Source organism: Lampetra fluviatilis, chromosome 65 (assembly GCF_964198595.1).
Source record: "Lampetra fluviatilis chromosome 65, kcLamFluv1.1, whole genome shotgun sequence".
Taxonomy (NCBI): Eukaryota; Metazoa; Chordata; class Hyperoartia; order Petromyzontiformes; family Petromyzontidae; genus Lampetra; species Lampetra fluviatilis.
In genome coordinates, this window is record NC_136339.1 from 5,516,304 (window position 1) to 5,541,841 (window position 25,538).

The 25,538-nt window shown below is 58.6% G+C and overlaps 1 protein-coding gene across 1 annotated transcript in view; it reads right to left on the reverse strand.

Moving 5' to 3' along the window:
- Positions 1–591: 591 nt before the first annotated feature.
- LOC144952042 (uncharacterized) overlaps positions 592–25,538 on the reverse strand; it is a 58,504-nt gene continuing 33,557 nt past the window's right edge. The window contains exons 4-21 of the mRNA XM_078882433.1: positions 21,199–21,345; positions 18,922–19,073; positions 17,850–17,967; positions 17,164–17,305; positions 16,617–16,762; positions 15,774–15,919; positions 15,396–15,536; positions 14,895–15,011; positions 14,265–14,469; positions 13,647–13,758; positions 12,253–12,926; positions 11,335–11,822; positions 10,712–10,796; positions 9,272–9,436; positions 8,439–8,463; positions 6,327–8,006; positions 5,857–6,053; positions 592–5,542 (exon numbers count right to left, since the gene is read on the reverse strand). Coding sequence (XP_078738559.1) covers positions 5,190–5,542; positions 5,857–6,053; positions 6,327–8,006; positions 8,439–8,463; positions 9,272–9,436; positions 10,712–10,796; positions 11,335–11,822; positions 12,253–12,926; positions 13,647–13,758; positions 14,265–14,469; positions 14,895–15,011; positions 15,396–15,536; positions 15,774–15,919; positions 16,617–16,762; positions 17,164–17,305; positions 17,850–17,967; positions 18,922–19,073; positions 21,199–21,345 — 5,093 coding nt within the window. The 3' untranslated portion in view covers positions 592–5,189. The remainder of the gene's footprint in view (positions 5,543–5,856; positions 6,054–6,326; positions 8,007–8,438; positions 8,464–9,271; positions 9,437–10,711; positions 10,797–11,334; positions 11,823–12,252; positions 12,927–13,646; positions 13,759–14,264; positions 14,470–14,894; positions 15,012–15,395; positions 15,537–15,773; positions 15,920–16,616; positions 16,763–17,163; positions 17,306–17,849; positions 17,968–18,921; positions 19,074–21,198; positions 21,346–25,538) is intronic.

The window sequence follows — 25,538 nt, forward strand, 5'->3', positions numbered from 1 at the left end:
ATACACTACACTATACACTACTATACACGATGCTGCTATACACTACACTATACACTACACATTGGGCTCTACAGAGGCCCGTCGTTAAGCAATTATTCGTTAGCAGGAGTGGTCGTTAAGAGGGGTTCTACTCTACACTAGTATACATTACACTACTATACACTACACTACATTATACACTACTATACACTACACTACATTATACACTACTATACACTACACTACATTATACACTACTATATACTACACTAGTATACATTACACTACTATACACTACACTACATTATACACTACATTATACACCACACTACATTATACACCACACAGCTATACACTACACTATACACTACTATACACCACACTATACACTACACTACATTATACACTACACATTTGGCTCTACGGAGGCGCATAGTCGTTAGCAGGGGCGACCGTCAACAGGGGGTTCCTGCGGTCAATGACGATGGACATCCCTGACCCGGTGGGGTAATTCGCGCCGAGCAACCTCCGACGGTGGACGGACGCTCGCCCCACTGCGAACCAACGGGTCGCGGAGTGACACACGTCGAAGGCACGATGAAGGCCGTCGCGCACGAGGACCGGCGTTTATTCGTCAGGGACCTCAAATCGACAGCACCAAGGGGTGTGGGGGTGGGGCAAAGTCACGCGCGGAGACCAAGGTGTGCTTTTATTTTTTCAGTCTGAGTCAACCTAGTGGTGGCACCACACCGGGTGCTTTACGTGGTGTGATTCCGCTCGCGCCGTTCGCAACGTTCACAAACATTCCTGCGACGAAAACAACACACAGGGCACTCCTCTACTTACGAACGAGTTGGGTTCCAGAGGTCTGTGTTCGTAAATCGATATGTTCGCAAGTAAAACTGTACTGCTGTCGATTCCAAACGCGTTGGACGGCGTGTACACTAAACTCGGGGGAATGGCTTTTAAAATTGTATAATTTCCTGTAGATGTAGATGCCACTGGTTCTTCACGTTCTGCAGATGTAGATGCCACTGGTTCATGTTCAGTAGATGCCACTGGTTCTTCACGTTCTGCAGATGTAGATGCTACTGGCTCTGCACGTTCTGCAGATGTAGATACCACTGGTTCTTCATGTTCCTGCAGATGTAGATGCCACTGGTTCTTCACGTTTTGCAGATGTAGATGCCACTGGTTCTTCACTTTCTGCAGATGTAGATGCCACCGCCATCTATTTGCGCGACGGTTGAAATTGCGACTCTCGATTCGAACAGGCAACTGGACATACGGACAGGTTTGTTCGTATCTCTGAAAGTTCGAATGTTCGTAAGTAGAGGAGTCTATGTACACACACAAAGGCAAAGATCCCCCGTATAGCCTTACCAGCCTGTTGGGGCAAGTGCTGTTATCGAACAGCACCTATGAAGGCCGGCACGGCACACGAGGGGGTGGGTGGCCAGCACCACGCCCGGCCGCCTTTGTCTCCCCAGTGGCGATGTTTACTACACACCGCACCAGGTACTCATTTGAGGCCGAGTCGACCTAGGGGAGGCCCACGACCGGTTCAGCTTATCGTCACCGGTGTTGTTCGTGAGCGGGAATCGAACTCGGGCCGTCGGGTTCGTAGCGCAGCGTAGCGCTAACCGCGACACCAAATACAAAGATCTCCCGTATAGCCTTAACAGACTGTTGGGACAAGTGCTGTTAGCGAGCACCTATGAAGGCCCACATACACATACATACATATACACAAACACACCAAAAAAAACCCCAATATTTCACAGATACGAGTCATAATCTCAAGAAAGGCATCTTAATTTCAATTTTAAAAAAGGAGATGCACCAAAAACCCCGTCTCTTGTATTTTTTTGACAGTTACTTGGCTAAAGGAATATAAAAAAACATTGAAGGAATAAAAACATTGCCGCTTTTGTCCAAGGAACGCTGACAAATGCCACTTTAGAAACATTCCCCTCCCAAAGGTACTGGCGGCCAGTGCAGGCTCACTCCACTGCTCGCGTGGACACGAAGCCTCCACTACGTCTTGGCCTACTCTTCCACGTGAACCAGCTAAATCTTCGCGAGGAGAGGCGGGCGGGAGAGTTACCCACGCTTCACCCCACCGAATACCGCGTGTGAATTGAAAAATGTTGATGCTCCCTCTGATGCTCCTGCTGTTATGGAGAGACTCATGCTGCCGGCTATGGCTGCAAAGTTTGGTCGTACATGTTTATGTATATCGTGTATTGTTAAAATTTGAATCACATTCCCTATGATCACCGTTACGTTGTTTTTATAGCTTTATTTCGGTGATTTCGAAAAAGTTTTGGTTCAGCCATGTTTGTTTGTTGTGGTACAGAGTTAGACTGGTAACTTCAATCTAAATTCTCTTATGGTTGTTATTGTTTGACTTGCATCACACGAGGATTTTTGCACACAGCGTTGATACACGGCGCTTTTTCTGCAAAACTTTGCTGTTTTTTGCCTGGATTTTTCTGTTTGCGCGTATAGTCACTTTAAGATGTTTTCTTTGTTCACGTTTTTGTTTGTTGTGGTTGCACCCGATTCAAGAGCCGAATGGCTCACAGGGCTTTACCAAATACATGAAACTGAACTGAACCCACACGGTTTAGCACCCAGTATTCGTGTACAGGGAAATGTGGCTTTCAGGTCTACACAGCATACAGATGTTTCAATACAATACAATGCCATTGTGTCTATTTGTTTGTGTTTCTCCCTTGTGATGGGACTTTGTGGGATGAACGTTGAGATTTATAAGGGCACCACGGGGTGATCATTCAGGTCTGAATTGGTCCGTAATAAGGTATGGCACTGATAAGGGGTTGACAGGCATGTAGTAGTGTATAGTGTAGTAATAATGGTACAGCGCTAACCGGTAGTATGTTGGAGAGTAAACCCACTACAACATTTACAATTGTAGTGTAGTGTATAGTGTATGTATAGTAGTGTAGTGTATAGTAGTGTAGTGTATAATGCAGTGTATAGTGTAGTGTATAGTGTAGTAAACCCACTACAACATTTACACATTCGAGTACCGTGACGTTTCGCCGGTAATTACAACAACCAGCATCATCAGGCGAGAGCCAGATGTTGTTTAAAAAAACAAGAATAACTCCCGATTTTTTAAATCTGGTTACCGCTTGATTTCCACGTCCTATTGAGCCCATCACCTGCCCTCCATTCCCCATCCGCTCGCCATCTCCCCGATGCGCTTCAACTTGTCGCAAAAACTTCACCTCCACACGTCATCGTGCGGGGAGACGTGGACCCCCCCCCTCCTCCTCCTGCACCCTCGCCTCTCTCCCTGCACCCCGCCCCCCCTCCCCCGCGTACTCCCACGGTGACCTCCGAACGAGCGTGAACACCGCGACCTTCAAGAGAAGAACCCTCCACCAAACCCCCACGACGCAGCCGATGAAATGGCTGGACACCAAACGCCCCTCTCTCGCCTCAACTCCTCCGTGCCTCTCGCTCTCTCTCGCGCTTTCTCTCGCGCTCACTCTCTCACGCTCTCTCGCGCTCACTCTCTCACGCTCTCTCGCGCTCTCTCTCACTCACTCTCGCGCTCTCTCTCGCGCTCTCTCTTGCTCTATCTCTCTCGCTCTCTCTCTCTCGCGCTCACTCTCGCGCTCTCTCCGTCTCGGCGCCTTTAACCTCTCCCCCCCACCCCCCACGTGGATCCCTCCGTTTCTCGTTGCGCTCGTACCCACCTCCATCCGGCGGAATTGCCGCCGAGAGAGAGAAAGACATCAACGCACGTTGATGTCTCTCTCGTCGTCGCGCGACACTCCGGCCGCCCCCCCGCCCCCCGCCGGGGTCACGCGCGACGCTCCGCAGATGTTGGGGCGCACACGGAGGCCGCCAACGGCCGCACGAGGGGGCTGGGTGGCCAGCGCCACGCCCGGCCGCCTTTGTCTCCCCAGTGGCGACGTTTGCACACCGCACCAGGTACTCATTTGAGGCCTAGTCGACCTAGGCGGAGGCCCAGGACCGTCGAACAAAGACGATGGTCACCACCCGCGTCGCGCGGGGCTTTCGGGTGCGCCTCTGCGGCCGTCTGGAACGCTCTCCCTTCCGATATCAGGAAGAAACTGGGTGCTATGGCACCATTAAATCATCACCATCGAGATTGACGAATAAATTTCTTTTGAATTGATTTTGTGTGGGTGCGAAAGAAGTTCCACACACAGTGCGTACACACTCGCGCGCTCACTCATCTCGCGCCACATCTAATCTCATAACCGGCCAACCCCGTAAATCTTGTGCAGCGAAATTGAGTTTTCAGGTCCATACGGCGTACGGTGGCCGGCGTTTCTCCGGCCGCGGCGCGGGCGACAGCGTTGCCAGCATGTGTGGTGGTGGGGGCGGTGGGGGTCGGGGATACGCGTGGCGTAGGTGCCGTGCCAAACCCCACGCTGGGTCGGTTCGCGTGTGCCAGTGGAAAAAAAAACAACACCCGTGCCACGCCAACCCCATACGCTGGGTCGGTTCGCGTGTGCCAGTGGAAAAAAAAACAACACCCGTGCCATGCCAACCCCATACGCTGGCTCGGCTCACGTGCGCCAGTGGAAAAAGCAACCCGTGCCGTGCCGACTCCTATACGATGGCTCGGCGAGTGTCGGTGTACCTACCCACGCCGGCGTCGCAAGTCAACGCGTTGTTTCCCGGCACCGCCAACGAGCACGGCCGGCTATGCACGGCGCGACAGAAGTTGTACGTGCTGCTGTACATCATCAGCGCGTGGCCCTGTTGGGCCAGGTTCACGCGATGTCAGCGGCGGTGTCCGTCACGCGCCTTGGTTCCGCCTCGGCTTCGGCAAATCGCCGGTGGAATAGACGCAACCCGCGCCGCGCCAACACCATCCGCCGGCTCGGCTCAAGTGTTCCAGTGGAAAAACCAACCCGTGCCGTGCCCACACCATCCTCCGGCTCGGCTCAAGTACGCCAGTGGAAAAACCAACCTGTGCCGCGCCAACACCATCCGCCGGCTCGGCTCAAGTGTTCCAGTGGAAAAACCAACCCGTGCCGTGCCAACACCATCCGATATGCCGGGCTCGGCTCTGCGTGCGCGTCAGCTCTCCGCCGCAACGTCACAGCAGCGTGGCCTGCTCGTACTCCTCGTCGGCTCTCCGCCACAGATTCACAGCAGCGTGGCCTGCTCGTACTCCTCGTCGGCTCTCTGCCGCAACGTCACAGCAGCGTGGCCTGCTCGTACTCTTCGTCGGAGACCGGCGAGGCCGCCCCTCCCGGCCGCTCGGCCTGCGTGTGGCCGCCCCCCCTCTGCGGGCGGTAGTGCCGCTGGTAGGCCAGGAACTCGGCCTTCAGGGCGGCGCAGCGGGCCGCCAGGTCCGCCCGGAGCGGCGCGTCGGTGCCGCCGTCGGTCCGCCAGGCAGGCGGGGCGACGGCGGTGGAGGCGGTGGAGGAGGAGGGGGAGGGCGTGGTCGTCACGGCGACGGCTGCGGAGGCGACGTCGCCGCCGCAGCTCAGGTCCTCCATGGAGACGGAGGGGCGGGAGGTCACGGGGATGCCCGGCCGAGAGGGAGCTGGGGGAACAGGAGAGAGGCAGAGAGGGTGGGGGGCGGAGAGAGGAGAGACATAGAGAGTGGGGGGGAAGGGGAGAGAGAGAAGAGAGAGAGTCGTTGTGTTAGCGTCAAGGTCACACGGGTAGCGATGACAACAGTAGCCACGACGGTAGCCACGATGACGGTAACAATGACCGTAGCGATGACTACGGGGTAGCGATGACGACGGTAGCGATGACGACAATAGTCATGACGACGGTAGCCACGACAACGGAGACAACGACTGCAGCGATGACGCTGGCGATGACGACGACGGTGTTTGGGGTGCCACCTACCGCCACCACCGCCGCCACCGCTGCCACCGCCGCCGCCACCACCGCCGGCGTGGGTGGGCGGTCGTTCGCGCGCAAAGTCGGAGGAGTGCGGCCGCTGGAGCTGTCGGCTGACATAGAGACGCAGCGACTGCATCACGGCCGACTCGGCACACAGCTCCACGTCCCACTCGTAGCCCTCGTCCACGGACAGCTCACGCCTGGCGGGGGGGGGGCGGGGGTGGGGCAGGGGAGTGAGATGGGGGGGGCGGGCGTGAGGGTGGTGGGGGGCGTGAGGGAGGGAGTTGGAGTCAAACCGGCGCGCTCTGTCGTCCACAGGTCTGGCACAAGTGCTATGGTGATGTCCACGCCACCTTGTGGCCAATGGCGGTTGTTGTCGTTGTTGACCGTCACACCACCACCGCTGCGTCCACACCGCCGCACGCGGACACGTCGTGCCGGCAACGTCAAGCGCGGCGCACAGCGGCACCCACCTGTTCGCCAGGTCCGAGTAGAGACTCTCGTTTCCCATCATCCTTTGCGAGCCGTCCTGGCTGTGGACGCCGCTGCTCTCCGTCTGCGGTGAACCGCACGGCATGCTGGGATGGGTCAGGCCGCCGCCGCCGCCAACGCACGGCATGCTGGGATATCCAAAGCCGCCCCCTCCTCCTCCACCGAATCCGCCGCCGCACGGCACGCCGGGATGGCTGAAGCCGCCCCCTTCGCCGCCGCACGGCACGCCGGCGACGGTGACGCTGCCGCGGCCGCTGCTCTGCGGACTGGCCGGCCGCCCGCCGGGGCTACGCCGGGCGGCGGCGACGGCGGTGACGGCCGCCCCCTTTTGCCGTCGCGTGAGCTCCAGGAGCCGGTCGGCGATGTTGCACGCCTCCACGACGTCGATGCTGGCGTAAGGCGGAGGCGGTGGCGGCAACGGCGGCTCCGCCCGGCGCTCCGGGCTCCGCGAGAAACTCTCGGCCAGAAGCTCGTCCAGCTCCGTTTCGGCCGTGTCGCGGCACCGGCCCGGCGACACGCGGCCGCCAACACGAGTCCACGGTGGAGGCGGCGGCGGCGGAGGCCGTCTCCTCGGCCGGCCAGGCTCGTGGGGCCCACCAGCGGCGGGCCCGGGCCGTCCCCGAGCCGGATCGTCGCCAGCGCCGGGCGGGAACAAAAAGAAGCGGGGGCCGTCGTCGCCGAAGCCACCGGAGGAGCCTCTCCACGGCGGCCGAGATTCCGCCGCCGGGGGACCGTCCGCCGCGGCCGCCGCGTGGGGGACGACGGCGCTGACGTCGGGCAGAGAGAGGAGGCCGCCGCCGGCACTGCTGCTGCCCGACCCTCCGGCCGCGTCGCCGGACCGGTGCCGCCAATCGTCGGCGGGCGTCGAGGCGAATCGGGCCCGGGCCTGCGGCCCCATGGGGTAGACCTCCACCACGCTGGAGCCCGACGGCCAGGCCGTCAGCAGCGCGGAGCCTCGCGGCGACGACGACGCCCCCGGCTCGGGCGGCGGCGGCGGACGCCCGAGCCGGGTGCCGTCGAATTCGTCGGAGCCGCCGCCGCCGGCGATCGCGAACTTGCCGTCCGCCCCGCGGGAGATCTTGCCGATGGGCCGCACCCCGGCGGCGTGGTCCTGCCGGCGCGCGGCGGCGGCAGCGGCGTCGGCGTCGGCCACGCAGTAGCAGCCCTCGCTGTCGCTGGCGCCGCGCTCCGACAGGCAGCCCAGCGACAGCTGACTGCCGCCGGACAGGTTCAGCCGTTTCCTCCTCCGCCGCCGCCGCGGCCTCCTCCGCTCGCGCCTCCCGCCGGTGACGGCAACTCCGTCTGCCTCCCCCTCCTCGTCGTCGTCATCATCATCATCGTCCTCCTCGTCATCGTCGTCGTCGTCTTCGCCGCCGACGCCGAACTCGTTGCGCCCGTAGCCGCCCGCGCGGAGGAGGTGGCGGGCGGAGGAGGCGCTCTCGTCGAGCGCCGGGATGCGGTAGCGCCCCAGGCCGGAGCCGGCGCCACGTCGCCCGGCGCCGAAGAAGCGCGGGCGGTCGGGGGCGCCGGCGGCAGCGGCGCTGTCGTCTCGGCCGACGAGCGGGGCGCGGGCCTTGTCCTCGCCGCAGCACGGAGACGGCGGGGAGGAGAGCACCAGCGGGATCGGCTTGCCACTGCCGGCGCCGCCGCGGCTGTAGTCGCTGCGGGCGGGGGGGGCGGGGGGGCACAAACACTCGTCGGGATACTTTTGGCGGCCATGTCGGTGAGCGGCTCTCCGCCTCCGTGGAAGCGGACACTGCAGAGCTACCCCTAACGAGGTCCCTTCTCAGGGAGGAGGGAGGGAGGGAGGGGGGAGGGGAGGGAGAGAGGGAGGGACGGGAGGGGAGGGAGGGGGGGAGGGATGGAGGGAGGGGAGGGATGGAGGGAGGGGAGGAAGGGAGGGAGGGGAGGGAGGGACCGTCTTTGTTCGATGGCATAGTGTAGTGTATAGTAGTGTGTAGGGTAGTGTAGTGTATAGTGTAGTATAGTGTAGTGTGTAGTGTAGTGTACAGGTTAGTGTATAGGGTAGTGTATAGGGTAGTGTATATAGCATCCCGTCTTTGTCCGACGGTTAACAAATCGATCGAACGTACCTCTCGTACGCCCGGCAGTTGTAATCTGTGGTTTAGGCAAAAAGGAGAGAGAGGGAGAGAGAGAGAAACGGAACACAATTAATAAACTCGCAACATCAGTCGGGAAAAACAGCAGGTGTCAGGGTCGGGATCGAGCCCACGACCTCCTGTATACCAGGCGAGGTAGTTAACATCTCCTAGCCACCGTGATGATGATGAGAGAGAGACACGCAAACTCCAAATATACAGCAGCAGGCGTCAGGGTCGGGATCGAACCCACGACCTCCTGTATACCAGGCGAGGTAGTTAACATCTCCTAGCCACCGCAGTATTAACCAGGGCCGCCGGCGGCAGAGCGGTTCCATCGGCGAGCCTCCGCGACCCGGCAGCGCCGCAAATGGCAGCCGGGCGGCGTCGCTATCGGCGCGGCAACGTGGCGGAATTGGAATATTTTTACTTCGCAGGCTGGAGGAGGAATCCGACGAGCTGAAAAGCTCTTTCAATTTTTTTACTTAATTTTTATTTCTTTTTAAAACTTTCTTTTTTGTAACTTTTTTACTTCTTTTTTTACTTTTTAAAACTCGTACACACTCACACACCACACACTCACACTCGTACAGACTCACACACACTCGTACACACTCACACACAACACACCCACACACACAACACACACACACCATACACACTCACACTCGTACACACTCGTACACCACACACTCACACAACACACACCACACACTCACACAACACACACAACACACCCACACACACAACACACCCACACTCGTACACACTCACACACTCACACACACAACACACCCACACAACACACACAAACAACACAACCACACCTCGTCTCCTCCTCTCCCGGCGCCGGCGACGATGTGCGGCCAGGGCGGCGGCCACGGAGCTGAAGAGCAGCGAGAGGGAGAAGAAGGAGACGCCGGCCACCACGCCGGCCAGCACCGGCGTGGACACGGCGCTGGCGGGAGGCCACCGCGGGAACACCGACACGCCTGCACACGCACGCACACACATGCGCGCACGCACACACACGCACACACACACGGTGAGTGGGTGGGTGGGTGGGGTAAGTGTGTGACGGGTGAGTGGATGAGTGGGTGGGTGGAGGGTGGCGTGAATGTATGAGTGAGTTAGTGGGTGGACGGATTCATAGGTGGGTGAGTGAGTTAGTGGGTGGACAGGTTAGTGGGTGGGTGAGTGGGTGAGTGGGTGGATGGGTTTTTGAGTGGGTGGGTGGGTGAGTGGATGGGTGGGTGGGTGAGTGGGTGGCTGGATGGGTGAGTGGGTGGATGGGTTTTTTAGTGGGTGGGTTTGTGGGTAGGTGGATGAATGGGTGAGTGGATGGGTTTTTGAGTGGGTGGGTGGATGAGTGAGTGGGTGGGTGGATGGGTGGGGTAAGTGTGTGAGTGAGTTAGTGGGTGGACGGGTTAGTGGGTGGGTGGATGGGTTTTTGAGTGGGTGGGTGGGTGGGTGGGGTGAGTGTGTGAGTGAGTTAGTGGGTGGGTGGATGGGTTTTTGAGTGGGTGGGTGGATGAGTGGGTGGATGGTTGGGTGGGGTGTGTGTGAGTGAGTGAGTTAGTGCGTGGACGGGTTAGTGGGTGGGTGAGTGAGTGGGTGAGTGAATGAGTCAAGCCGATTCTGTGCGACCAGGACAAGGGGCTACCAGGGTGGGAGTCTCGTTCACAGTACTGACCAGCGGCAGCGCTCCGATGCCAGGAGGGGGGGGGGGGGCGATCAATCCCAGTTGAGTGATTTGCCGGGTGCTTTTCAAACTTTGGCAAAGTTCGGATTCGTGACGACCGTGGCACATGACGTCACGTCCAACGCAGGCCGACACAGATGGGGGACGCGGAATGGTCGCGGGCATTTTTGTCACGGCAGTTAAAATAAATCCGGAGGTTTTGTTTGGGTTGGTTGGCTGCGTCGGGTGGTAGTGGCAGGTTTTAACGACGCATTCATATATTCACGCGACCCAACCCAAAAACCTCCATTTTAGAAGCTCTTCGTTTCACAGATGCCCACTCGGGAGTGAGGCACGTGGTGGGAACGTCACGATAACGACGTTTGCGCCGCTGCTGCTACTACTGCTGCAGCGGCGGTGACGGTGACGGTGGCGGTGATGGTGGTGATGGAGGTGGTGGTGGTGATGATGATGATGGTGGTGGTGATGATGGTGGGGGTCGTGTTGAAGGAGATGATGATGGTGGTGATGGAGGTGGTGATAGTGGTGGTGGACGGTGGTGGTGGGGCTTGCCGGGATCGCTCACCGGCGGTGGAGACGGTGACGGCGTCGCTGGGCTCACTCCGCTCGGCTCCGGCCACGGCCACAGCGCGCACCTCGTACTGCGCGTCCTGCAGCAGCAGCAGCAGCGGCGCCGTCGTCATCATCATTATGGTCGTCGTCATAGTCGTCGTCATCGTCGTTGTCATCGTCAACGTCGTCATCATGATCATAATCGTCGTCATCATCGTCATAATCATCGTCATAATCTTAGGTTTTTTCCGGTAAAGTCACGTACGTAAAGTCACTACGTGACTTTACCGGAAAAAACCTAAGAATATGAATCATTGCAGTCACGAAAGCTTCAAATCTAGAATCGTCATAATCGTTGTCATCGTCCCAAACATACAACCACACACAGACCCACCCACCCACCCACACACACCCAACCAAAAACACACACAGACAGACCCACACATACACCCACACAGACCCACCCACACACACACACCCAACCAAAAACACACGCACCTACACAGGCAGACACACAGACACACACACACAGACCCACACACAGACAGACACACACACCCACACACAGACCCACACACACACAGACCCACACACACACAGACACACACACCCCACACACACACCCCACACACACACCGTGTGCAGGCCGTCCACGATGAGCACCCCGTGTTGGCTGGCCAGCACGGGACCTGCCACCACCACCCACCCTCCGCCCTCCCCCTCCCGCTGCTGCTGTGTCGGAATCCCACGACCCTCCACCACCTCCTCCTCCCCCACCTCCTCCTCGTCGTCCTCCTCTCGCGCCGGCCGCAGCTCCCGCACCTCCACAACGATGGAGAGCGGCGGCCCGGAGGGTGACGACGGAGCAGCAGCAGGAGCAGCAGCAGGAGCAGCAGCAGCAGGAGCAGCAGCAGCAGCAGGAGCAGCAGCAGCAGCAGGAGCAGCAGCAGCAGGAGGAGGAGGCGGCGATGGCGACGTGCGTGCGGGCGAGAGCCACGACACCCACACGCCGTCGGGCAGCGCCGACGCCGCGAGCCCCTGGGGGCGCGAGAGGCGGCGGCGGGCGGCGCCGGGGGGGGGCCGGGGGCCGGGGAGCTCGGTCGGGGGTCTGGCGGTGGGGAGGGCTGCGGGGGGAGGGAGGGAGCGGAGGGAGCAGAGCGGAGGGAGGGAGCGAGGGAGCGGAGGGGAGGGAGGGAGGGAGGAGAGGGAGGGAGGCATTGCGGTGATTATTAGTTTTGTTGTTGTGATCACTCACCGGGACGGTTAGGAGGGAAGCCGTCCGTGTGCGCGTGTGTGTGTGTATATATATATGTGTGTGTATATATATGTGTGTGTCTGTGTATATATGTGTGTGTGTCTGTGTATATATGTGTGTGTTTGTGTATATATGTGTGGGTGTCCGTGGGTCTCTATGGCTCTACATGGGTCTCTATGAATCTATGTGGGTCCCTGTGGGTCCCTGTGGGTCTCTGTGGGTTTCTGTGGGTCTCTGTGTGTCTCTGTGGGTCTGTGTGGGTCTCTGTGGGTGTCTGTGGGTCTCTGTGCGTGACGCACGCAAGGTGATGGCGCTGACGACGGGGCTGAAGGCGCCGCTGCCGTGCCGGTTCTGGGGCAGGATGCTGAACTCGTAGAGGGAGGCCGCATCCAGCCCCTCCACGAGCAGCCAGAGCAGCCCCGCCACCGCTGATCCACCTCCTCCATCTCCACCTCCATCTCCTCCTCCACCACTACTACCGCCACCACTACTACGGCTGCGTCTGATACCAGCACCACCACCTCCGCTACCACTTCCACCACCAACACCTCCACTGACTCTGCCTTTACCACCAACACCACTACTCCATCTGTGTCTTTTACCACCACCACTATCTTCACCACCGCCACCAACACTGCCACCACCACCAACATCACCATGACTTCTACGGCCGTGTCTACCACCACCACCACGACTACCACCACGACTACCACCACCACCACGACTACCACCACCATCACCACGACTACCACCACCACGACCAGCACCCCTTCGGCTTCTGAAGCCACCACCTCCACCACTACTACTCGCAACGCTACCGTCACTGTTAGAACTGTTACCCGCACCGCCGCCACCACCTCCACTACCGCTACCACTACCGCCACCACCGGCACCACCGCCACCACCACCACCGCTTGGAAGGCCCAGGAAGTGCTGCTGCCAGTCGTAAGCTCCCAGCCACGCTCGCTTGACCCTGCGCATGGAGAAGGCCGCACACGCAGCATGGCGCCGTGACCCTGAGATCATGTCAACATCGTAGTCAACATCGTCGTCAACATCGTCACCATTAACGTCACCACCATCATCATCATCTCCTTCAACATTATCACCAACATTATCACCATCATCACCACCATCATTACCTCCATCACCACCATCATTACCTCCATCACCACCATCATCATCTCCTTCCAACATCACCACCATCATCATCACCACCATCATCATCATCATCGCATCTCCTTCAACACGACCACCACCATCATAATCTCCTTCAACTACACCATCATCATCACCCTCATCACCATCATCTCCTTCAACTCCACCATCATCATCATCACCACCATAACCACCTCCATCATCTCCTTCAACTTCACCACCATCACCACCATCATCATCACCACCTCCATCACCATTATCTCCTTCATCTCCTCCACCACCGTCATCATCACCACTATCACCACCACCTCCATCACCATCACCACCTCCATCACCACCTCCATCATCTCCTTCAACAAGACCACCACCATCATCACCACCACCATCACCACCACCATCACCACCACCATCATCACCACCATCATCACCACCATCATCACCACCACCATCATCATCACCACCACCATCATCACCACCACCACCACCATCATCACCACCACCACCACCATCTCCCCCGCCCCGCCGCGTGCCGCACCACACGGAGTAGCTCTGAGCTGCGCCGCCGTCAAAGCCGGCGCCCCAGGAGACGTTGGCGGTGCAGGCCGTGGTGGTGACGCTGACGTTGGTCACGGCGTGCGGAGGGGTTCCTGCCATACGCACACAAAGACAGATCCCCCGTGTAGCCTTCAGCAGGCCGTTGGGGCAAGTGCTGTTAGCGCGCACACACAAAGACAACGATCCCCCGTGTAGCCTTCAGCAGGCCGCTGGGGCAAGTGCTGCTAGCAAGGACCTACGAAGGCCGGGATGGAAACACCATGCCACAGACACGCACGGTGCACCATACATGGGTCAGCAATGCTGTGGAGGACTAAACAATTGTTTTCATCTCCAAGCCACCGTGATGATGATGATCGTGATGAGAGAGACACACAAACTCTAAATATACAGCAGCAGGCGTCAGGGTCGGGATCGAACCCACGACCTCCTGCAGACCAGGCGAGGTAGTCAATATCTCCCCATTGTCAGGATCGATCCCACGACCTCCTGTAGACCAGGCGAGGTAGTCAACATCTCCCCATTGTCAGGATCGATCCCACGACCTCCTGTAGACCAGGCGAGGTAGTCAACATCTCCCAGCCGCACGGAGCGTTACCCGTGACGACGACGAAGGAGTGGGCGGCGATGACGGCCACGGGGCTGGCGGCACGGCACCGCCACTCTCCGTGGTGCTCCCGCCGCACGGGTGCCAGGAGCAGTGCACCGTCGGCCAGCGTCCACGAGGAGGCCGGCCCAGACTCGGGCTGTTGCTCCGATGACGACGACGAGGAGGACGAGGAGGAGGACGAGGAGGAGGAGATCTGCAAGGTGAGGAGAGACGGGTCTAAATGATCGGCAGCCGAAGATGGCCGCGTTCTGGAATCGAACTTGGCGCCGTGGAGGACCCCGATGGAGCGACCACCCCCCCCTCCCCCCGCGGGATCGTCGCAATCCCTGGAGGATCATCGCAATCCCAGGGGGATCGTCGCAATCCCTGGGGGATCGTCGCAATCCCTGCTTCGTACACAGAGCCGGGCGAAGGGTTGATGGGAGGGACTGGGGCTGGTAGGAGGAGCCTGAGGCCTCAGTACGCTATTGGTGAATGCGGTGGGCATCGTATTTGGCACGCGGTGGCAGAACCAGCACCACGGCGAGAGTGAACGTGGGTAAGCGTGGGCACCACCACCTCCTCCTCCACCACCTCCACCACCACCTCCTCCACCTCCTCCTCCCGCGCTGCGTTTACCTTGCTCCAGGAGACGAGGGGCGTGGGGTCTCCCCGCGCCGAGCAGGGCAGCCGGAGCTCACGGCCGACCTCCTGGACGTAGCGCGACTCCGGCACCTCCACAAACACAGGCGGGTCCTGCGGGACGGACGACATGCATACACGCACACACACGCACGCACACACGCACAAAGATAAAGACAAAGATCCCCCGTATAGCCTTGACAGACTGTAGGGGCAAGTGCTGTTAGCGAGCACCTATGAAGGCCGACTGGGATTTTTGCACACAGTGTTGGTGTACGGTGATTTTTTCTGCACTATTTTGCTGTCTTTTCTTGGATTTTCAGTTTGCACTTAGTCACATATTCACTTTAAGATGTTTCCTTGTTCATGTTTTTGTTTGTTGCGGTTGCACCCGATTCAAGAGCCGAACGGCTCACAGGGCTATACCAAATAAATTCACTTTTTAATTTTTTTGAACGGTGACCCCCTGCCGGCCAGGGTGACCCCCTCCCGGCTGACCTTGACGTGGACCAGGGTGGGGGGGGAGGCCCCGCTGGAGCCCAGGAGGTTGTGGGCGGTGCAGCTGTAGACCCCCGCCGCCAGGTCGCTCACGAACCACACGAGCAGCGAGCCGTCCGCCTGCAGCTGCGCCCCGCGCTCCTGCGACACGCGCATTCCACGTTAGCGTGGCCGGGGGACAGGACATCCGCGTCGCTCACGAACCACGCGGGCGGCAGGCAGCACCGACGGGGTCACGTGATGTGCCCTCACCCTATCGGGCAGCACCGACGGGGTCATGTGACGTGCCCTCACCCTATCGGGCAGCACCGACGGGGTCATGTGACGTGCCCTCACCCTATCGGGCAGCACCGACGGGGTCATGTGACGTGCCCTCACCCTATCGGGCAGCACCATGGGCTGCCCGTCCTTGGTCCAGTTGAAGTGGGTGGGTGGTGGGTCCCCGTCGGCGTGGCAACCGATGCGTCCCATCATGCCGCGGGGCAGGAAGACGTCCCGGGGCATGTTGACAACGCGGGCGGGGTCTGCGGGGGGGCGGTCGGATATCACCAGAATTTAGAGTCTTTTATTTATCCAGGAGAAATCCGAGGGGCTGCGAAGCTCTTTGGCACAGATGTCCAGGGAGTGGTGGGGGGTGGGGGAGGGAGGAGGGAGGGAGAGGACATGAGGATTTCGCAAGAGTAAATGTGGGCTTAACATGTAGAATTTCACGACCATACAGCCACGCCCATAGACTCACACAGAGACCCATAAGCTCACACAGAGACCCATAGACTCAAACAGAGACCCATAGACTCGCAGACACCCATAGACTCACACATAGACTCATAAACTTACACAGAACCCACAGACTCACACAGAGACCCACAGACTCATACAGAGACCCATAGACTCACACAGAGATCCATAGACTCGCACAGAGACCCACAGATTCTAGACCGACCGACTCACACAGAGACCCACAGACTCACACAGAGACCCACAGACTCACACAGAGTCCCATAGATGCTAGACCCTTAGACTCACACAGAGACCCATAGACTCACACAGAGACCCATAGACTCAGAGACCCATAGACTCACCCAGAGACCCACAGACTCACACAGACTCACACAAGAGAACCCACGGACAAGTAGAAGTATTGTCACTCAAAGTAGGCCTCAAATGCAAGTCTCATCCAGCAGTGGATGGAGGATGGTGGCTGCGCTGCGCTGGGCTCACGGGTGACGCGGAGGTGGGCGTGGCCTCGCACGGGTGCCCCCACGCCATTGGTCGCCTCGCAGGTGAACTTCCCAGCATCCTCCGGGGCGGTGTGAGTGATGAGGAGGGAGCCGTTGCCGAGGAGACGGGCGCGGGCAGCCAGGGAGCTGCGCGAGGCGACATCGACGACATCATCATCATCATCACCGACATCATCGTGATCATCGACATCACCGACATCATCGAGATCATCATCGAGATCATCGACATCATCATCATCATCGACATCATGATTATCATCATCATCGCCATCATCATCGTCATCGACATCGTCATCATCGACATCGTCATCATCATCGATATCATCGTCATCATCGATATCATCGACATCGCCATCATCATCGACATCATTATCATCGACATCATCATCGCCACCATCAACATCGTCATCATCATCGTCACCATCAACATCATCATCGCCACCATCAACATCGTCAACGGCGGTCAAGGCGATGCCCCCCCCCGCCGCCCCCGCCCCGCCACATGGTGGTGCGCTGCTCGCGGCTACCCGGAGCGTGCGAGGGGCACCCCGTCGCGGAGCCACGCATGGCTCACGTTGCCCGGGTAACCGTCGGCGCGGCAACGCAGCAGGGCGTCGTCGCCAGCGGCGACCGTCAAGTTGCCCGGAGCGACCGAGAATGACGGCGGAGCTGGGAGAGACACAAAAAAAGATTTAAAAATTATGACAAATTGGTTTTTTTACCCTTTTATCTGCCAACAAAACTGACACCTTTTTTTACAAGGAGTCATGTTTGCATTGACCACAATACCTGCGGTCGGAATGCAAACATAACACATTCCTGCGGAGGGAGCTGGTAGGAACGTTGGGTTGCTCGGTCAATGGCCTGCAGGGTCAACGGCGGCGTGGTGTATTCCGCAAATATGGCCGACTGTGAGGGCGGCACAAGCCGGCGTGAGTAGGTTAAACGTTGAGTTTTATAAGGGCACCACGGGGTGACCAGCCCCGCACGCACACACAGACGCGCACACAGACGCGCACACACAAGCGCACACACACACGCGCGCACACACACACATGCGCACCCACGCACGCACCCACGCACGCACACACGCACTCACACACGCACACCCACACACGCGCGCACACACGCACACACACGCACACCCACATGCACATCCACACGCACACACACGCACACCCACACAACCACACACGCACACACACACACGCACCTCTGACGACGAGGCGGAACGTGTGAGCGATGGAGCCGTGGCTGCTTGTGGCCGAGCAGCTGAAGACGCCGGCGCAGTCCGGCTGAACCTCCTCCACGATCAGCTCCTCCGCCAAGACCTGCCACACACCAGAGGTCGCAAACGCGTTTTTATTCCTTACCCGTACCCGGCCGCACCAGTGTCTCCAACGGGTACCCGTACCCATACCCGGCTGGGTACCTGATTGCGACCTCTGGGATGAAGCCATGTTGCAGGCGCGGGTGGGTTGATTCTAGGAACTTGAATTGTGAGAAGAGACAAGACGTTGGGAAATGAGTGACAAACGGTTACTCACCAGTGACTCACGGCCTACCCGTACCCGGGCGGGTACGGGTAGCCGGGTATCGGGTAGGGTACGGGTATCGGGTACCCGATTGCGACCTCTGCGACACACACACACAGACAAAGGTCCCCGCGCCCGTGTAGCCTTCACAGACTGCTGGGGCAAGTGGCCGTTTGCGAAGCAGCACCTACGAAGGCCGGCACGGCACACGAGGTGATTGTGGTGGCCAGCACCACGCCCGACCGCCTTTGTCTCCCCCGGTGGCAATGTTTACACACCGCACCAGGTACACTCATTTGAGGCCGAGTCGACCTAGGGGAGGTCTGGGACCGGTTCAGATAATCGTCACCAGTGGTGTTGGTGGCCGTGAGCGGGAATCGAACTCCGGGTCGCCGGGTTCGTAGCGCAGCGTAGCGCTAACCGCTGCACCACCACTCCCCACACACACGGACGGACGGACAGACAGACAGACACAAACACAGACAGACACACACACAGACAGACACACACTGACAGACAGACACACACTGACACACACACACAGATGGACAGACAGACAGACGGACAGACACACACACAGACAGACACACAGACAGACGGATAAACACAGACACACACACACAGACGGACAGACACACACACAGACACACACAGACACACACACAGACGGACAGACACACACACAGACACATACACACACACACACTGACACTCAGACAGAGACGCGTGTGGCGGCGGTGCGTGCGTCACCGTGTAGAGGGAGCCGTTGCGTAGGGGGGCCCCCCCCTTCCTCCACGCCACGGTGGCGGGGGGCGCCGCGTGTGCCGAGCAGCGCACACGGAGGGGGGCCCCCACCTCCACCTCCACCACCTCGGGGGGCGTCTCCTCCCACCGTGGGGGGGCTGTCGGGGAGAGACGCACGCAGACACACACACACGCACGTGTCACTGTGTGTGCGTGTGTGTGCGGTGTTTACGTGCGTGATGTATGTGTGGTGGGGAGCGGTGTGTGTATGTGTGAGTGTGTGTGAGTGTGTGAGTGTGTGTGAGTGTGTGTATGGGTGAGTGCGTGTGTATGGGTGAGTGCGTGTGTATGGGTGAGTGCGTGTGTATGGGTGAGTGTATGTGAGTGTGTGTGTATGGGTGAGTGTGTGAGTGTGTGTGAGAGTGTGTGTGAGTGTGTGAGTGTATATGAGTGTGTGAGTGAGTGTGTGTGTATGGGTGAGTGCGTGTGTATGGGTGAGTGTATGTGAGTGTGTGTGTATGTGAGTGTGTGTGAGTGTGTGTGTATGGGTGAGTGTGTGTGAGTGTGTGTGAGTGTGTGAGTGTATATGAGTGTGTGTGTATGTGAGTGTGTGTGTATGTGAGTGTGTGAGTGTATGTGAGTGTGTGTGTATGTGAGTGTGTGTGAGTGTGTGTGTATGGGTGAGTGTGTGTGTATGGGTGAGTGCGTGTGTATGGGTGAGTGTGTGTGTATATGTATATGTGAGTGTGTGTATGGGTGAGTGTGTGTGAGTGTGTGAGTGTGTGTGAGTGTGTATGGGTGAGTGCGTGTGTATGGGTGAGTGTATGTGAGTGTGTGTGAGTGTGTGGGAATGGGTGAGTGTGTGTGTATGGGTGAGTGCGTGTGTATGGGTGAGTGCGTGTGTATGGGTGAGTGTGTGTGTATGTGTGAGTGTGTGTGAGTGTGTGTATGGGTGAGTGTGTGAGTGTGTGTGAGTGTGTGTGTATGTGAGTGTGCCAACTGTGCCAAGTGTGCAGAGTAGGGGGCACAGGTGGTGCATCAGCCAGTCATCTGTTAAGGCCACGCGGGGGATCTTTGTCTTTGTGCGCGGGTGGAGGCAGTCGCCCTCTAGCGACGACAACGGAGGGCGGAGGAGCGACGCTCACAGCAACGAGCTTGGAGCGTCCGGGCGGCTAAAACGCAGCGGGTTGGCACAGCAGGGGGCAGTGGTGGTGCATCTGCCGCTCATCTCAGTCGGTCAACTCGTGGCACCTGCAGGGGTCTGTCACGTGAGCTCCTGGCAGCAGCGGGGAGCCTTCGACAACTCCACGAAGACCAGAGGTCGCAACCGGGTACCCGATACCCGTACCCTACCCGATACCCGGCTACCCGTTTGCGACCCTGGTGCGGCCGGGTACGGGTAGGCCGTGAGTCACTGGTGAGTCACCGTTTGTCACTCATTTCCCAACGTCTTGTCTCTTCTCACAATTCAAGTTCCTAGAATCAACCCACCCGCGCCTGCAACATGGCTTCATCCCAGAGGTCGCAATCAGGTACCCGGCGGTACGGGTACGGCCAGGTACGGGTACCCGCTTGCGACCGTGGTGCGGCCGGGTACGGGTAAAGAATCAAAACCCGTTTGCGACCTCTGACCTCGAAGACCCGGCGACCCGGGTTCGATTCCTACTCACGGCCAACACCGGTGACGATTATCTGCACTGGTCCTGGGCCTCCCCTAGGTCGACTCAGCCTGAAATGAGTACCTGGTGCGGTGTGTAGTAAACATCGTGTAGCGTTCCGGCCTTCGTAGATGCTACGCTAACAGCACTTGCCCCTACAGTCTGTTAAGGCTACACGGGGGATCTTTGTCTTTGTGTGTGCGGAGCGGTGGTGTAGCGGTCAGCGCTACGAACCCGCCGACTCGCACGTCACGTGGTGTCTCCCTGTCTCTGTGTCTGTCTCTCTGTGTCTGTCTCTGTGTGTCTCTGTGTGTGTCTCTGTCTCTCTCTGTCTCTCCGTGTCTCCCTGTCTCCCTGTGTCTCTCTGTGTCTCTGTGTCTGTCTCTCTGTGTCTCTGTGTCTCTGTCTCTCTCTGTCTCCCTGTTTCTCTGTGTCTCTCTATGTCTCTCTGTGTCTCTCTCTGTCTCTCTCTGTCTCTCTCTGTCTCTCTGTGTCTCTGTGTCTCCCTGTGTCTCCCTGTTTCTCCCTGTGTCTCTGTCTCTCTGTGTCTGTCTCCCTGCCTCTCTGTGTCTCTCTGTCTGTCTCTGTGTTTTGTGCGTGCGTGCAGCGTGCGGCGTGGTCTCACAGACGACGTAGAGTCGGACCCAGGTCCCGTTGCTGAACGAGTTGTACTGCCGGCCCAGCAGCAAAACCCGGCACTCGTACCAACCCTCGTCGTCGGAGCGCACCGGGTCGATGAGCAGAGAGGCCTGGAGGTGCAGCGACACCCTCCCTGCGCGCGCACGCAGACAGGGACAAATGAAGACCCCCCCCCACGCCGTCACCACCACCCCGCGTGGCCCGCTCACGCTCACCGCCGCCGGGTGACGGTTCATTGAAACCGGCGTCATGGACTTCCCCTAGGTCGACTCAGCCTCAGCACATTAGGAAAGACGGCTTTATTTTGGCGATTTCGAAAAGTGTATTGGTTTATCTTCTTGGTTCTTTTGGTAAAGTCACGTAGAAGGGAAGTAATAAAATAATAAAAAATAAAAACATTCTGAGTCGACCTAGGGGAGGCCCAGGACCGGTTCAGATAATTGTCACCGGTCGTGTTGGCCATGAGCGGGAATCGAACCCGTGTCGCCAGGTTCATAGCGCAGCGCGATAACCGCTACACTACCGCTCCCCAACACACTCAGACACACACACAGACACACACAGACACAGACGGACAGACACACACTGACACACAGACGGACAGACAGACGGACAGACAGACAGACAGACACTCAGACAGAGACGCGTGTGGCGGGGGTTTGCAGCGCTAACCGCTGCGCCACCGCTCCCCCCCCCCCCCCCCTCCGCTCTCGATCGAACACTCCTCTCAATCACTCCTCTCAATCAATCACTCCTCTCGATGGCTCACTCCTCTACCATCGCGCACTCTCGCTCACCAAAGGGGCAAACCTGCGGTGCACTCACCCACTCCCCTCCCCCTCCAAACACGCGCCAAGAGCCCTCGGACTCAATCGCTGACGACCCCCCTGGGGTTCTCCCGTGGACCTTTTAGCCCGGGGGGGGGGGGCTGGGGGGGTGGGGGGAGGGGGGCGGGGGGGGGAGGGGGGGCGGGGGGGGCGGGGGGGAGGGGAGGGGGGGAGGGGGGAGGGGGGGTGCTGCTCCCAACTGCGCTCTCGTCGACGGGCTTGGTGAGATGATCGCGCGGCTAAGAAGTCCCCCCCCTCCCACGCCTACGGAGGTCGTCGGGGTAGAGGGTCACGGCGAGGGTCGAAGGTTGCGGCGAGGGTCGAAGGTTGCGGCGAGGGTCGAGGGTCGTGGCGAGGGTCGTGGCGAGGGTCGTGGCGAGGGTCGAAGGTCGCGGTGAGGGTCGAAGGTCACGGCGGGGGTCAAGGGTCGCGGCGAGGGTCGCGGGACGCCGGGAAGGTCGAGTTCTATTCCCGCTCACGGCCACCAACGCCGGCGACGATTATCTGAAGCGGTCCCGGACCTCGCCTAGGTCGACTCGGCCTCAAACGAGCGCCCGGTGCGGCCTTCAACGCCGTCCGCGGGCTGCACTTGCCCCGATATAAAAGTAAAGGTGGCTGTACAGGGGACCTTTGCCCGTGCCTCGGCGTGGACAACGTGGCCTTGAGAGACAATCTGCCCATGAATAAATGAGGGGGTCGTTGCGAGACGTGGGGGGCGAGGGAGAGAGACACAAGAGAGACGTAACGGGGTGACGCCACCGCCGCTAGCACCGACACGAGCAGGCGGGCGGGCAGACAAGTGGGGTGAGACAGGTTTGTGGTTTCAAGCCGGGTCACTCGCGGCTTGCGAGTGACCCATAGACTCACACAGAGACCCATAGACATACACAGAGAGACAGACTCACACAGAGAGACATAGACTCACACAGAGAGACATAGACTCACACAGAGACCCATAGACTCACACAGAGAGACAGACTCACACAGAGAGACATAGACATACACAGAGAGACAGACTCACACAGAGAGACATAGACTCACACAGAGAGACAGACTCACACAGAGACCCATAGACTCACACAGAGAGACAGACTCACACAGAGACACATAGACACACACAGAGAGACATAGACTCACACAGAGACCCATAGACTCACACAGAGAGACAGACTCACACAGAGACCCATAGACATACACAGAGAGACAGACTCACACAGAGAGACATAGACTCACACAGAGAGACAGACTCACACAGAGACCCATAGACACACACAGAGAGACATAGACTCACACAGAGACACATAGACACACACAGAGACACATAGACTCACACAGAGACCCATAGACTCACACAGAGACCCATAGACTCACACAGAGAGACAGACTCACACAGAGAGACATAGACTCACACAGAGAGACATAGACTCACACAGAGACCCATAGACTCACACAGAGACCCATAGACTCACACAGAGAGACAGACTCACACAGAGAGACAGACTCACACAGAGAGACATAGACTCACACAGAGACCCATAGACTCACACAGAGACCCATAGACTCACACAGAGAGACAGACTCACACAGAGAGACAGACTCACACAGAGAGACATAGACACACACAGAGACCCATAGACTCACACAGAGAGACAGACTCACACAGAGAGACATAGACTCACACAGAGAGACATAGACTCACACAGAGACCCATAGACTCACACAGAGATCCATAGACTCACACAGAGATCCATAGACTCACACAGAGAGACACAGACTCAGAGAGACCCATAGACTCACACAGAGAGACATAGACTCACACAACAACAGTCCCAGACCACACCAAGACAACAACAACAACAACAGTCCCAGACCACACCAAGACAACAACAACAACAGTCCCAGACAACAACAACAACACTCCCAGGCCACACCAAGACAACAACAACAACAGTCCTCCGTGGGAGGTCACCCTACTGTGGACTCCACTGACGGCGCTAACCGTTGCGCCACCGCTCCCCGCTCGCTCGCAATCCACCTCGCACACAACCACGTCGGCACACAAGACACGCACACACACAACACTCCTACACAAAAATGTGCGCGCGCATGCGGACACACACACACACACCACAACAAAGACAAACATCCCCCATGTAGCCTTAACGGACTGTAGGGGCAAGTGCTGTTAGCGAGCACCTACGAAGGCCGGCACGGCACACGAGGAGGTGGGTGGCCAGCACCACGCCCGGCCGCCTTTGTCTCCCCAGTGGCGATGTTTACTACACACCACACCAGGCACTCATTCGAGGCTGAGTCGACCTAGGAGAGGCCCAGGACCAGTTCAGATAATCGTCACCGGTGTTGGCCGTGAGCGGGAATCGAACTCGGGTTGTCGCTGGGTTTGTAGCGCAGCGTAGCGCTAACTGCTGCACCACCGCTCCCCACACACACACAGGGCCACCCACACATGCACCCACCCATGCACTCACCCACCCACTCACTCACTCACTCACACACTCACCCACACACTCACCCACACATACACTCACCCACCCACTCACCCACCCACTCACCCACTCACCCACACACTCACCCACCCACCCACTCACACACTCACCTCACACACTCACCCACACACTCACCTCACACACTCACCCACACACTCACCCACCCACTCACCCACACACTCACCCACCCACTCACCCACACACACACCCACCTACTCACCCACTCACCTACCCACTCACCCACACACACACAAAGACAAATATCCCCCGTATAGCCTGCACAGACTGCTGGGGCAAGTGCTGTTAGCGAGTAGCACCCTACGAAGGCCGGCACGGCACACGAGGGGGTGGGTGGGTGGCCAGCACCACGCCCGGCCGCCTTTGTCTCCCCAGTGGCGATGAGGTTTACTACACACCTTACCAGGCACACTCACACGTGCCCGCACCCACCCACCTACGCACCGGCGTGCCACTCTGTGGGGCTGCTGCTGCTGCTTCTGCGGCACGCGCGTGAGACCAGAAGCACCCTCGAAGGCAGCTGTTAGCGAGCACGCTCGACTGAAGGGCAATTAGTGACGGCCGAGCAGACCTAGGGGTTGCCCAAACCAAACGCTCGCCTATTCGCTCGCTCACTCACTCGCACGCTCAGTCGTTCACCTACTCACTCATTCGCTCACTCACTCACCGACATGCTCACACGCTCGCTCACTTTCTCACTCACTCACTCACTCGTGCACTCACTCATTCACCCGCTCACTCACTCGTTCACCTACTCGCTCACTCACTCACTCGCTCACTCAGTCGCTCACCTACTCGCTCGCTCGCTCACTCACTCACTTTCTCACTCGCTCACTCACTCACTTTCTCACTCGCTCATTCAGTCGTTCACCTACTCGCTCACTCACTCACCGACATGCTCACACGCTCACTCACTTTCTCCCTCACTCACTCGTGCACTCACTCATTCACCCGCTCACTCGCTCGCTCACTCA